Source organism: Podarcis melisellensis (assembly GCF_964234715.1).
Source record: "Podarcis melisellensis genome assembly, chromosome: 11".
Classification (NCBI taxonomy): domain Eukaryota; kingdom Metazoa; phylum Chordata; class Lepidosauria; order Squamata; family Lacertidae; genus Podarcis; species Podarcis melisellensis.
This window is the reverse complement of record NC_138543.1, coordinates 47291943-47305036: the sequence shown is the minus strand read 5'-3', so window position 1 is coordinate 47305036 and position 13094 is coordinate 47291943. Positions and strand designations below refer to the sequence as shown.

The window sequence follows — 13094 nt, the reverse complement described above, 5'->3', positions numbered from 1 at the left end:
ATTTCCATGCACTACTCTGGTTTGCCAGAAGTTGCTTAGTCATGCTGGCCACATGACCCGGAAGCTGTCTGCGGACAAACGCCGGCTCCCTTGGCCAGTAAAACAAGATGAGTGCCGCAACCCCAGAGTCGTCCGCAACTGAACTTGACGGTCAGGGGTCCCTTTACCTTTACCACATAGCAGCAATCTCTGAACCAGTGGTTGCCACTCCTTCTTGCAAAATCCCTTTTTAGACACCGCTCCCTACAGCATCATGAAACATAATCACCAATACAGTATTTCAGCAGAAGCTATAGATAAAAAAAATTATGCCTCTGATTTCTACCTTTTAGTAGTTTTAAGAAAAGTATCTCAGACAGTTGTCTCAGAATCCCACCAAGTTTCCAAGATAGGTAGCTGGACTTAAGACACATCAGAAGAGGAGAATTGAGAAGGTGATTTGTGATTCCTTAGACCAGTGTTTCCCAACCGGTGTTCCGCGGCACACTAGTGTGCCGCCGGACGTTGCCTAGTGTGCCGTGGGAGGGAGGCGGGCGAGTCGGTCTAATCCTCCGACGAGCTCCACCTCCAGACCCATTGCTCAAATCCTTTAACCCAGGAGGGCGGGGAAGGGGGGGAGAAAGAGAAAAAAGAAAGGGTGGGAAAAAAGAAGGGGAAGAGAAAATATTTTTTAAAAAAAAGGAAAGAGAGGGAAAAAAGCGAGGGATGGAGGAAGGGGAATAAACAGAAGGGGAGGACAATGAAGAGGGGCGGGGCTTGGCAGGCAGCAGATAACTGGGGAGGGGGGCGCGGCTGGCGGCGGCTCAAGGCAGGAAGGGAGGAGCTGCCTCGCGGAGAGTCTTGGGCTGCAGAGATTTCCCGTTCAGGAGTGTGGGAGGCCACGCCGTGGATGGGAATCTCCTCCTCCTCTTCCTCCTCCTCCTCCAGGAGAGAGGGTGGTCCGCCCCACCGAGTCGGGCGTGCTCAAGCGTGGGAGCCTATAGTTAGAGCTCAGCTCCTTTTCTTGCCTTCCCCGCCCCCCCACGGAGCACATTTTCCTCGCCCCCCAACCCCCGCATGTAGAATAGAAGCCCTCCAGCCTCCACGGTGCACAAACTCTCCCCTCTGCAACGAAGCGCTTTGTTGCATATCTTTGGTGAGGTTTTTAGGCAGTCTTGGTGCACCTTAAATCAGCGCTAATTGCGCCTGGACGCAGTATTTACTTCCGAGTAGGCCCCCTTCCCCCCCCCCCCGGTAGCACCTGACGTTGCTATTCATATCATCAGGTTTGTTTGTTGATAATTTAATTGTTTTAAAAGCATCATGCTAAAGAGCTCTCTCCCACCCCCAGACCCTTGGGCAAAACAGAAACACACACATACACAAAAACAGAGATTGAGCCCTGCAGGTTTTATGAAATGAATGGATTCTGAATGCCTGTTTCAGTGGCTTGTCCGCCTTAGGCTGCTGGGCCAGACACCTGTTACACGGTGCAGTCCGTAAGCTGTGAGCGCTGCTACCTGCCGCCGAGACCACGTAACGACAGTCTTGAAAGACCTACATTGGCTCCCAGTACCTTTCCGAGCACAATTCAAAGTGTTGGTGCTGACCTTTAAAGCCCTAAGCGGTTTCGGTCCAGTATACCTGAAGTAGCGTCTCCGCCACCATCGTTCAGCCCAGACACTGAGATCCAGTGCCAAGGGCCTTCTGGCAATTCCCTCACTGTGAAAAGTGAGGTTACAGGGAACCAGGCAGAGGGCCTTCTCAGTAGTGGCGCCCGCCCTGTGGAATGCCCTCCCATCAGACATCAAAGAGATAACCATTACCTTCTATGCTGTTACTATTTTTTAATTTTTTTTTACATAAGTAAAAAGTGACCTTTCCCCATCTGGCATGGTGGTGTGCCTCGAGATTTTTTTCATGAAACAAGTGTGCCTTTGCCCAAAAAAGGTTGGGAAACACTGCCTTAGACCATGGGTAGGCAAACTAAGGCCCGGGGGCTGGATCCAGCCCAATCGCCTTCTAAATCTGGCCCACGGATGGTCCGGGAATCAGCATGTTTTTATTTGAGTAGAATGTGTCCTTTTATTTAAAATGCATCCCTGGGTTATTTGTGGGACAAAGGAATTTGTTCACCCCCCAAAAAATATATATATAGTTTGCCCCCCCCCACAAGGTCTGAGGGACAGTGGACTGGCCCTCTGCTGAAAAAGTTTGTTGACTCCTATCTTAGACTGACATCCTTTCTTTCAGGAGGCTTCCAGCTGTGGTCACAGCATCAGGTCCAGGTTGATACCACAAGCCAGAAACACAGACTAACACCATAGTATTCCCTAGTATGGTCTAGTGTAGTTATGATCTGTCAGTATCCGACCACCTCCAGCCTTGATGCATCTCGCAGTGTGATGACCATGATCCTAACTAAGTGCTTCAGTAGAGAGTGATGCCTGAGCCAATAACATAATATAGGTGGAACGCTCCCATCAAGCATTCAAAGGCATGGATCTTTGATGAGGATAAAACACTTACTAAGTAAGATGCACTCAGGCATCCAATACTTAAAAAGCTGGTTCATGGTGTAGAATCTGGGTTTATTTACAGAAGCGAGTTGTATTGCAGTCGTTAACCTATTGCACTCTTAACCTATTGCAGTCGTTAAGAGTCGTCAACAGGCTCATCACAGCTATCTGCCAATCACCCATTCCCACCACCCTTCTGAGTAATACCCCTCCCCACCTTCTCACTATATAGAAGGGTCTGGTGACTTCTGTTTCAGTGTATCTGAAGAAGTGTGCATGCACACGAAAGCTCATACCAAGAACTAACTTAGTTGGTCTTTAAGGTGCTACTGGAAGGAATTTTTTTATTTTGTTTTGACTATGGCAGACCAACACGGCTACCTATCTGTAACAGGTGTCAAAAAGTTAGGGATGGAAAGGGGGCATCAGTATGCAAGATGAATCATTATATGATCAAATACTAGAATCAACTTGCAGTAAACTGGCCCATTATAAATAGGAGCTTCTGCTTGGAATACAGTCACCAATTAAATACAAATTCTTGAAACTTCTAGAAAAGCTTCTGTCTTAGTTTCACATGATTTCTCTAAAATTGCTAAGCACATTCAGGAGAACCATTTGACAAAGACAACCAGCCACGTAACATCTTGCAACTTGGAAAAAAACATGCAAGGTATACACCTTGGAGAAACTATGTTTCTAATGCGTACTGGATCTGCCTATAACAGGCAAACTAATCCGAGGCATGTTTACTCAGAAGTAAGTCCTTGATGTATTTTCCAGAGCCCGCTTTCCAGAAATCTAACTAGACTACTTTTTAATGCTTCAAAACCAAAGGAAATACAAGTCTCCGGTTAAACTTTTATAACACTAGGTAGACACAGGCCATGGTATAAGAAGTCTTGCAAAATTCCCAGCTAGTTCTTGGGTTTGAAAAGCCAGTTTGAGATCAAGAAACTTCACTTACGAATTTCCTGATGAGGTCTCACTCTTCGCTCCACAGAATAAAATGTTAATTGAAAACATTAAAACCCACTTTATGTCCTAGCTAGAAGAAGTGGTTTTCCCGGGATGGTTTAGGCATAACTTGGGTTCAAAAGAAGATGGCATATACTCAAGGGCCTTCAAAGCTAGATACATCATACTGATTTTAATAGTGACGTCTTACCCCATTTGTAGAAGGTCTCATACACCCCCATTTCAAGCTCCTGGCATTAGTCTGGCTCACCAGCTTCCATTTTTCACACTGTTATTTCCTTGGATTGTATTTTCCTGGCTACTTTCTTTACTGCCTGTTTTAAGAAGAATGTGAACTCAATAACATTCTAATTCCAGCCAGTCTTTCCAACCACAATTTTAAAGTAAATTTAACGTAAGACTTGATGGAAATGGATATAGCTCAATATTTACACCAGTCTGCACCCACTTAGGATTTGACCCAAGACATTTCACCTATACAAAAATCACTGTCCTTTCTGTGCTTGGCAGCTGTGGTTTCTACAAGACAAACGGTGCTCCTTCCCGCCCCCTCGGTGCCACTCACAGGGCAGACAGTGTAAATACCAAAGCCATGCATAGAAATTGGCACAGATGGACTTTTGTATGATAAACCAATAAACAGAATCCATTTTTGTCCCATGTTACTAAGCAGAAGCAATTCACACTACATTCACAGGGGTTTTTTCTGTTCCTTTTTTGTTTTTGTACACATTGATGATCAATGAAACCAGGAGGGCTGCGATCCTAAGCACATTTTCCTGGGAGAAAGTGAACTCTGTTGGACTTGCATCTGAGCAAACATACCTAGGATTAGATTGCATGTTATGGGCAGATTCAGAATGCATTAGAATGTATTAAGTTTCCCTCCATATGCAAATAAACTGCTAAAGCGGGGATGATTCTCACTGGTACCACAATGGAGGAGAAAGTGTTAACCCTCTCTTTTATCCCTTGTGGTCCCAAACCTGCTCAGGCTGCCCCATAGCTGCTATTTACATTTTTAAAGTGCCATTTTAATTGCAATCACAAAATGAATGCCACATCTAGTTTGCCTTTAGCAAACCTGATTGGCAAAGGTTTTCCAAACTCGTGTTTTTTATATAGCTCAAGGTTCTCATGGCTCTCTCCCTCCTCATTTAATCCCCACAACAATCCTGTGAGGTAGGTTTGGCTGAGGGGAAGTAACTGGCCTAAGGTCACCCAGTGAGCTTCATGGCTTAGTGGGGATTCAAACCCAGGACTCTAGCATCTTGGAAGAGCCACCCCATGCTGGGTCCTTTTTAATTTCTCCCCACCCCCCATGCACTGCAGTGCTCTGAGCAGCACCAAGCAATTGAGTTTAACTGCTTTTAATTTCCCACAATGCCCTGATGTATGGCCTTTTGTGAGGAATTGTGGGAAATTTAAATGGCAGCCCTTAGCTACAGAACAATGTCACTGGCTGTGAGCAGTAGCAAAAAGCTTGCTAAGGCTCTCCAACAAGGTTGGGGACCTATCAATAATGAATTTTGCCCAACACTCTTGCTCTCTCTAATCTGGACATGGCTCTGGTTGGCCTACAGTGCCACTTTGTATTGGATCCGTGCCAAGAAATAGTTTCATGTGAATTTCCAGGATTGCAAAACAGAACAGCAACCAAAAAAAATCATAATGGAAAAAGGTTAAATGAATCCAAACAGAATCAAGGTCACAAAGGATTATATTCTGAAATGTGTAACTTTACTGCCCTCTCCTGGCTATATTTATTACATAATGTTAATAATCTACACCTTTCCAGAATCTACCAGTTGTTGCAGAGTTTTTCATTTCTCCTTTAAATAACTTTGTTTCCTATTTGTTTGTTTTTCACTAAATATTTTCTAGTTTTAGAATCTCATCTATGGTTCTAGTATTGTATCATACAAAGTGATATAATTATTTTTTATAAACAAAATGGTGAGACTCCTGCAAAAATTAGCTTCTTTTTCACATACCTTCATACGGTAACTTGCTAATGTACATTTGTGAACCATCATGCTTGAACTGAACAGTGGAAGATCTTCTTATTTATTTAAAGCACTTTTACTCACCTCTTCAGTCCAAAAGGCTCCCAGGAATACTTACAAGATCAATAGTAAGTTAAGTCCCTGCCCTGATTGTTAACAATCTAAAAGACATGACACACAAGGAAAAAGGGTGGGGAGGAAGGAATAAAAAAAAACAAAAGTAAAGTCAGGCACCAGTTCATACAGTATATACACAGAGACAACTTTGAATATATTAGACACTTTGGTTTCTCCATCAGAAAACAAGAAAATTACTCACAAAGGTAAAGGTAAAGGGACCCCTGACCATTAGGTCCAGTCACGGACTCTGGGGTTGTATGCTCATCTCGCTTTATTGGCCGAGGGAGCCGGCGTACAGCTTTCGGGTCATGTGTCCAGCATGACTAAGCCACTTCTGGCAAACCAGAGCAGCGCACGGAAACGCCATTTACCTTCCTGCCGGAGTGGTACCTATTTATCTACTTGCACTTTGACGTGCTTTTGAACTGCTAGGTTGGCAGGAACAGGGACTGAGCAACGGGAGCTCACCCCGTTGCGGGGATTCGAACCTTCAACCTTCTGATCCACAAGCCCTAGGCTCTGTGGTTTGACCCACAGCACCACCCGTGTCCCCACATACCCAAAAGGAAAAATTCAGGCTAGAATCCTATTGTTGTTGTTGTTGTTGTTGTTGCTGCTGCTGCTGCTGCTGCTGCTGCTGTTAGCAGAGAGACAATAGAGTGCACCTCTGAGGATGACTTCTAACTGCTGTGTTAGCAGGACTTAACGATCTCCCAGGACACAGTGGTTCTGGGCTGCCCAGATGACAAGACCCACCACTTTCAGCCTCCCTGATGTGGTCCAAAGGAAAGCAGAGCATTATGTTTGGCACCAGCTTGGCTGCAGGAGTTGCCAGAAGGAGACCTACAAGGCACCATCCAGCTGTTTTAGGGACTTCACTCTGGATTTGTGTAGGGTTTACTCCTTAGCCTTTTCTTCACCCAAAGATAAGAACAGCGGAGGTTTAGGATCCGAGTTTTCCTTCTCCTAGATGGGCCACCTTCCCAGGTTGACAAGCCTCACCTGTCCCCCAGTTCCCTCTACAGCATGTGCAGAAACCACCTTCCAAACTATGGGGCCCACTATTGGTCTGTTCCGCTCAATCCGCCAGAGGCTGTCTTTGCACGCATAATTTCTTTTTAATATTCCATGATTTATTTCTTTTATTAAATCTGCAAAATTAATCTGCTTAACAAGAAACAAAATACAATGAGTCATACTGGACTATTTTGAAAAGTTTCTTTTTATAGATAGCATAGTGTATAGACTTTGTTTTAAATACTATGAACTGGATTTAATTAATGAAGAACTAAGACTTAATTGAAGTGTTTATGATTAGCTGGTACAGCTAATTACTTAAAACAGGGAAGTATAAGTGTCTGATAGAATTGTAGTGTTTCGTATTGTGCTTTTTTCAGTATGTTGTTTGTTAGTATGGTATGTATGCTTGTGTTTTTATATTGTAAATCACCCTGTGATCCTTGGATGAAGGGCGGTATAGAAATTTAATAAAATAAATAAACATTATCTTGCTTTTTATGTTTTCATATTGTTGCAAACTGCTGTGAATGATACAGCAGTATATATATTGGACTGCAGCTGCCATGAGCCCCAGCCAGCACTTCATATATATATATATATATATATATATATATATATATATATATATGCAGGTTTTGGTGTCCTCGGGTGTCTTCCCGTGTAAAAGTTGGGGTGTCTAGGCGACGTTTCGACGAGGTCTCACTCGTCATCTTCAGGCTGGTGCTTTCGGCTTCTTGTTACTGGAACAGAGCAGGATCTCAGTGTTTGAGTTCCTATAAATACTGTTGAGGGGGTGTGGTGTATAGCCTCCAATGTTCTGGGCAGAGAGGAAGTTCCCAGGCTAGTGTGCCTTTTCTTCTTTTGTTCCTTAATTACTTGAGGGATATCTTGAGTGATTTCTTGAGTGATATCCTGAGTACCACTTAGGTGGGTCATTAGGTGTGGATTAGTTGCTAAAGTCTTTGTGTCTTGACCTCTTGAACTTTGTGAAGAGCCAAACTTTGGCTCAGATATGTTGACGACACCTTTGTAATTTGGCCACACGGGAAGGAAAAACTGGATAGCTTCCTCACACATCTCAACAGCCTACACCCCAAAATACAATTCACTATGGAAATAGAAGCCAACAACCAACTTCCCTTCCTTGACGTCCTAATCTACAAAAAACCTGATGGCTCCCTAGGACACACTATCTACCGGAAAAAAACACACACCAACCGCTACTTACATGCACAATCACACCACCACCCTGCACAAATAAACTCCGTAGCCAAGACTCTCATCTCCAGAACCAAACGCCTGGCTGACAAAGACCACTTGACAACTGAGTTACAGAATCTCTCAAATGTGTTAATTGCCAATGGATACCAGCAAAACAGGGTTACGAAGCTAATCCAAAAAGAAACACCCCCCAAAAACCAAGACACAGAAGAAAACAATGGCATGGCCCTCCTTCCTTATATCAAGGGCACTACAGATAAAATTAGCAAAATCCTCCATAAACACAATATCAAAACAGCCTTTTGCACCAACCAAAAAATAGCCAATATCCTCAGAAACCCCAAGGATAAAATCCAGTTGGAAAACCAAGGGGTCTATGAAATACCCTGCAAAGTCTGCCCAGCCACGTACATTGGACAAACAAACAGACGAATAAATGCACGTATCGCAGAACACAAGAATGCCGTCAAAAAAGAAGAAAAAACTTCCTCTCTCTTCCAACACATGAAAGAAACAGGACACGAAATTAATTTTGCAGATTCCAAATTGCTCTTTAACATGGAACATCACCACAAGAGAATAATCATGGAAGCCATCGAGATAGAGAAACACCCTCACAACATGAACAAGCGGGACGACACATCCCGCTTGCCAGACATCTGGAAATTAGCCCTCCCCACAAAAACTGACACCAGATCCAGAGGCACACAGAACGCTATCACCAATCAACCACACCAGACCCAAACCCAGACCCTCTCCACAGATAAATTACAGACACCATCCAGTAGCCAAACCATGGTGGCACCTCCGGATGCTGCACCCCCCTGCAATCCCTACACAGATCTGGCTGACACAGGCCACAAAACCACAGCTCGCCCCTATACACGAAGCCAAGCCAGAGCACAACTAAGTGCAGTACAGCCATCTTCTCAGAAAAACTCTTCACAAAGTTCAAGAGGTCAAGACACAAAGACTTTAGCAACTAATCCACACCTAATGACCCACCTAAGTGGTACTCAGGATATCACTCAAGAAATCACTCAAGATATCCCTCAAGTAATTAAGGAACAAAAGAAGAAAAGGCACACTAGCCTGGGAACTTCCTCTCTGCCCAGAACATTGGAGGCTATACACCACACCCCCTCAACAGTATTTATAGGAACTCAAACACTGAGATCCTGCTCTGTTCCAGTAACAAGAAGCCGAAAGCACCAGCCTGAAGATGACGAGTGAGACCTCGTCGAAACGTCGCCTAGACACCCCAACTTTTACACGGGAAGACACCCGAGGACACCAAAACCTGCATTCCTGTACCCGTGAAAATCTACGAAAGCAAATATATATATATATATATATATATATATATATATATATATATATATATTATTAAAGAAATATTAAAGAAATACAGTGGTACCTCAGGTTAAGTACTTAATTCGTTACAAAGGTCCGGTCTTAACCTGAAACTGTTCTTAACCTGAAGCACCACTTTAGCTAATGGGGCCTCCTGCTTCCGCTGCGCCACCGGAGCATGATTTCTGTTCTCATCCTGAAGCAAAGTTCTTAACCCGAGGTAATATTTCTGGGTTAGCGGAGTCTGTAACCTGAAGCATATGTAACCTGAGGTACCACTGTACTGGCTGGGGCTCATGACAGCTGCAGTCCAATAGCGTTCAGAGGAACCGGCCACTCTACGCAGGGCCTGTGCTATCATTGGATCAGTGTGAAAGACTTCAGAGGGGCGCAGTACTGACCTTTGAAAGGGCACGTTTTTATACAGATTAGTTTTCGTTACATCTTTTTAAATCTGATATTTTATTTTTATTTTATATTCTGAAGCTTTATCATTTTTGAAGTAATTCATACCATATCCATATGTATGAAAAAGACCGTACAGTTGGTTGGAAATCTATGTAACATATACACCTAAAAAGTGAAAATGCATTTAATTAAAAAAAAAAAGCAGTTTCAAGTGCTTTTGATTTTTTTCCTAACACACACCTGTTTTGTTTTGTTTTTAAAATTGAAGTTAGCAATTTTGGGGAGGGGGATGCATTTTGTGTGTGTCTGGCGCAAAAAGAACAGCCTGGCACCGGCACTGACTCCACCTGACCCCCGATTTGTGAAATGGGATCCCTTGAGAAAGCGATCGAGCGGGCGCGCACAACAACCAAGCCGCGTCCCCGCTCTCTCGCCTCTCCGAGCGAGCAGCTTCCGCTTTCGCTCCCGGGGATCGCCATCCTTCGCGCTCCGCCCCGCGCCCCGGCCTGGGCGGGCCCGGGAAGCACGTTTGCGGCGCGTTGCATCAGCTGCCGGGGCCTGCGCGACTGAAGCCAGCCCGGTTGAGTTCGCTGGCTGCCGCTGCCATTGGGCTCCTCGCCGCTTCGGAGGGAAGAACCGGCTCAGCCTGTGCAAGGAAGGAAGGAAGATGGAGACGGCGGCAGATGAACAGGTAAGGGGGCTCCAGTTTCGCGCCCAACCTCCATGGCGAGGCTGGCTGGAGGCAGCACCCGCCCTCGGTGCCTCCAGACTTAAAAAGAGGCCTCGCCTTGGGCTCTTTTTCTCTCGCTTTCAAAGAAGCTTCTGCGAAGAATCCTGGATGGGTTTGTAACGTGAGGACGCTGCTTGCGCGCACGGCCACTTTTACGCAGCGCCCTTGTGGCTGTGAAATCCTTTGGCGCGTCGCCTCCTTTCATATTATAACTGACCCCCCCCCCAATACGTAGAAATGAAATAGTTTGCCCCCCTGGTTCCCTCGCACCCACCCCTTGCTGGAATACAAGGCTCTTCCTTGCAGGGACCTCCTGACACCCGCCTGTAATGTGTGAAGCGCCATACACGTGGACAGTATAGTGTTACGTGGACTCTCGGGAAGTCGCCATGCAAATGTCAGCGAGGATGTTGTGGCTCGAAGGCCAACATTAGTCACAGCTGCCGCCACGCCACCCTTTTTCCCGAATCATGCTGGGTGCTTGTCTTTTAATTATTTTCTCTATTAAAAAACAAAACCTGCTTGGTATTCCTCCAATGAACTCGGGAGTGTTGTGTATAGATGGGGGTCATTCGATAAAGAATGGTAGTTGCTGTTTCGCTTCCTCTCCAAGGTAGGGCAGCCCTTCCCGTAAAGCAAGTGGGATCTAGGAACAAAAAAGGTTGCCTCATACAGAGTCAGGCCATTGGTTCATCTAGCTTAGTACTGTTGACACAGGCTGGCAGCAATTCTGAGTTTGAAATGAGGGGAATTCCTAGCTCCGCTTGGAAATTCTGGGAATTGAACCAGGGACATTGTTCAGGCACAGCAGGTGCCCTTCCTCTGCTATGGACCTTTAAATACCTATTTTTAAAATAAGAAAAAAGAGAGGAAGTGCTTTTCATTAATTTCAAACAAACTGGACTGTTTCTTTTTAAAATCCTTGCCACTGTCCTGATTTTTGTGGCGTCCAGTTTTCTTGTTTTACTTTAGTTTTGTGAACTGTCCTGAGATCTCTCCTACAGAGCAATCTGGGGATCTGATAAATCAGTCAAAAACAGCCACAGGCTGCATCTTGATGTACAAAGGCAATATGCTCATCTGATCACCAGATTCTTGAGGATAAGTCTGCCTCCATCTTGATGTTTGTGGGTTGCTTGGCTGCTCCTGGGCATAGAATGCCAGCCTAGATGATCTCCTCCTGCCCAAGTTTATTAGGAAGTGTGAATACAGAACACTTCACCATGGTGGCAGCTTTTGATTAATCCATCTGCAACTCCAAATTGTGAGTATGAAAGAGAAATAAAAATGGATTGAAGTACAACAGGCCTATGTTGAAAGCCCCCTCAGTACATTCATTCACTGACAGTGGTTGTCAACTTTTAGAGACAAGGAAGGGCTCATGCCCTGTTTGTGCACCAGCCAGGAGTGCCAATGGGCTATAGGCACAAATTGTTTTGGGATTCCTGCTTGTAACTTGGCCGAATTGGATCACCAAGTGAGTAATCCTCAACACTTTCAGGTTTGGCAATGCAGGGTCCTGGGTAACAGTTTGTGCACTGGCATCACCTGTGCTTTCTGAGGAAAGAACGGCTGTGTTTCTGCCCTTTTCTTCAAAGAGAAGCTTGCAGGCCAAGGAATGCAATGCCCAAGGGAGCCTCACATCTTGACAGCTGCGTAGCTAAGCATTTTAACTCCCCCAAAGTAGGAGTTGGTTGTTTATTATTATTATTATTATTATTATTATTATTATTATTATTATTATTATTGATCTTACTTTCTTTTAGCTTAATAAGAGGGTTGTTACTAACAGAAATGGATTTGAGATTCCGGTGCAGCTAAAATGTTTAATTATCCTGAGTGTATTCACACTAAAGTTACAGAAATTCCTCTGCTGTTCTTACCATTTCTAAACAGAATAACAATTTTTCTAGCAGGATTAATGATGACACTTTTTGAAACAAGTGCCTTGGTGGTTTTCTTTTATTCTTCTAGATCATTGCTGGGGGAGAGAAGAAGAAAGAACCAGGAAAGAAGAACAAGAAGGAGGGAACTGCTGATGGTGGGTGCTTGGAGGTAAGCTTCTACTTCATGTTTCACAATGGTGGGCAACTGGTGGTCCTCTAGATGTTGTTTGACTACAGCTCCCATTATTCCTGATTGTGGTTCCTGGGGCTGATGAGAGCCCAGCAACATCCCACCTCCGTGCTTAAACTGTTTACGCCCTGACCTGGAGCATATTTTCTTAGGAAGTAAGTTGCCCTGATTTTTTCATACAATTTATTTCTGAATGGGTGTGCCCTTAAAACTCCCCCCCCCCCCAGGGTTTTGTCAGGGTTTTGTTGAGTTCAGAGGGACGCAAAAGCAAGGTCAACCAACCTTTTCTGATAACAGACCTCTCTCTGTACCATAGGCAGGGTGCTCCCAGAAGGCACCTATAGATAATTTGGTCTTTATGGCTCAACCTCTAAAAGTGTATCTACATGTGAATCCAGGTATACATACAAACATCTCCCTGTAACATAGAAGTATTATGGGGCTTAGTTGAGATGTGCTGGAGGTTGCTCAGAGGCCTGAAGGGATGTGTGATCTGGCCAGCTATGGTTATATTTGAGATGGTATATTTGAGGAACATCAAAACAGCTTGGGTCAATCAGACCCAAATTTCTTCCTAGTCCATAACTTTGCAACAGTGGCTGGACTCTGGGATGCATTCAGGCAGAGCATGGAGGCAATAGTTTTTGCTTTTTAACCCCCTCCGCCAAATATTTGGTATTCAGG

At 44.6% G+C, this 13094-nt stretch overlaps 1 protein-coding gene across 2 annotated transcripts in view; it reads left to right on the top strand.

Moving 5' to 3' along the window:
- The window catches only part of TARS1 (threonyl-tRNA synthetase 1), a 196036-nt gene that overhangs the window by 165186 nt on the left and 17756 nt on the right, over positions 1–13094 (top strand). Inside the window, exons 1-2 of one of the 2 annotated variants that reach the window (XM_081929655.1) lie at positions 9890–10295; positions 12309–12389. In XM_081929655.1, the coding sequence (XP_081785781.1) occupies positions 9894–10295; positions 12309–12389 (483 nt within the window). In that variant the 5' untranslated portion in view covers positions 9890–9893. Of the gene's footprint in view, positions 1–9889; positions 10296–12308; positions 12390–13094 lie in introns of those variants that run through there. The other variant, XM_081929656.1, reaches the window with a different exon arrangement.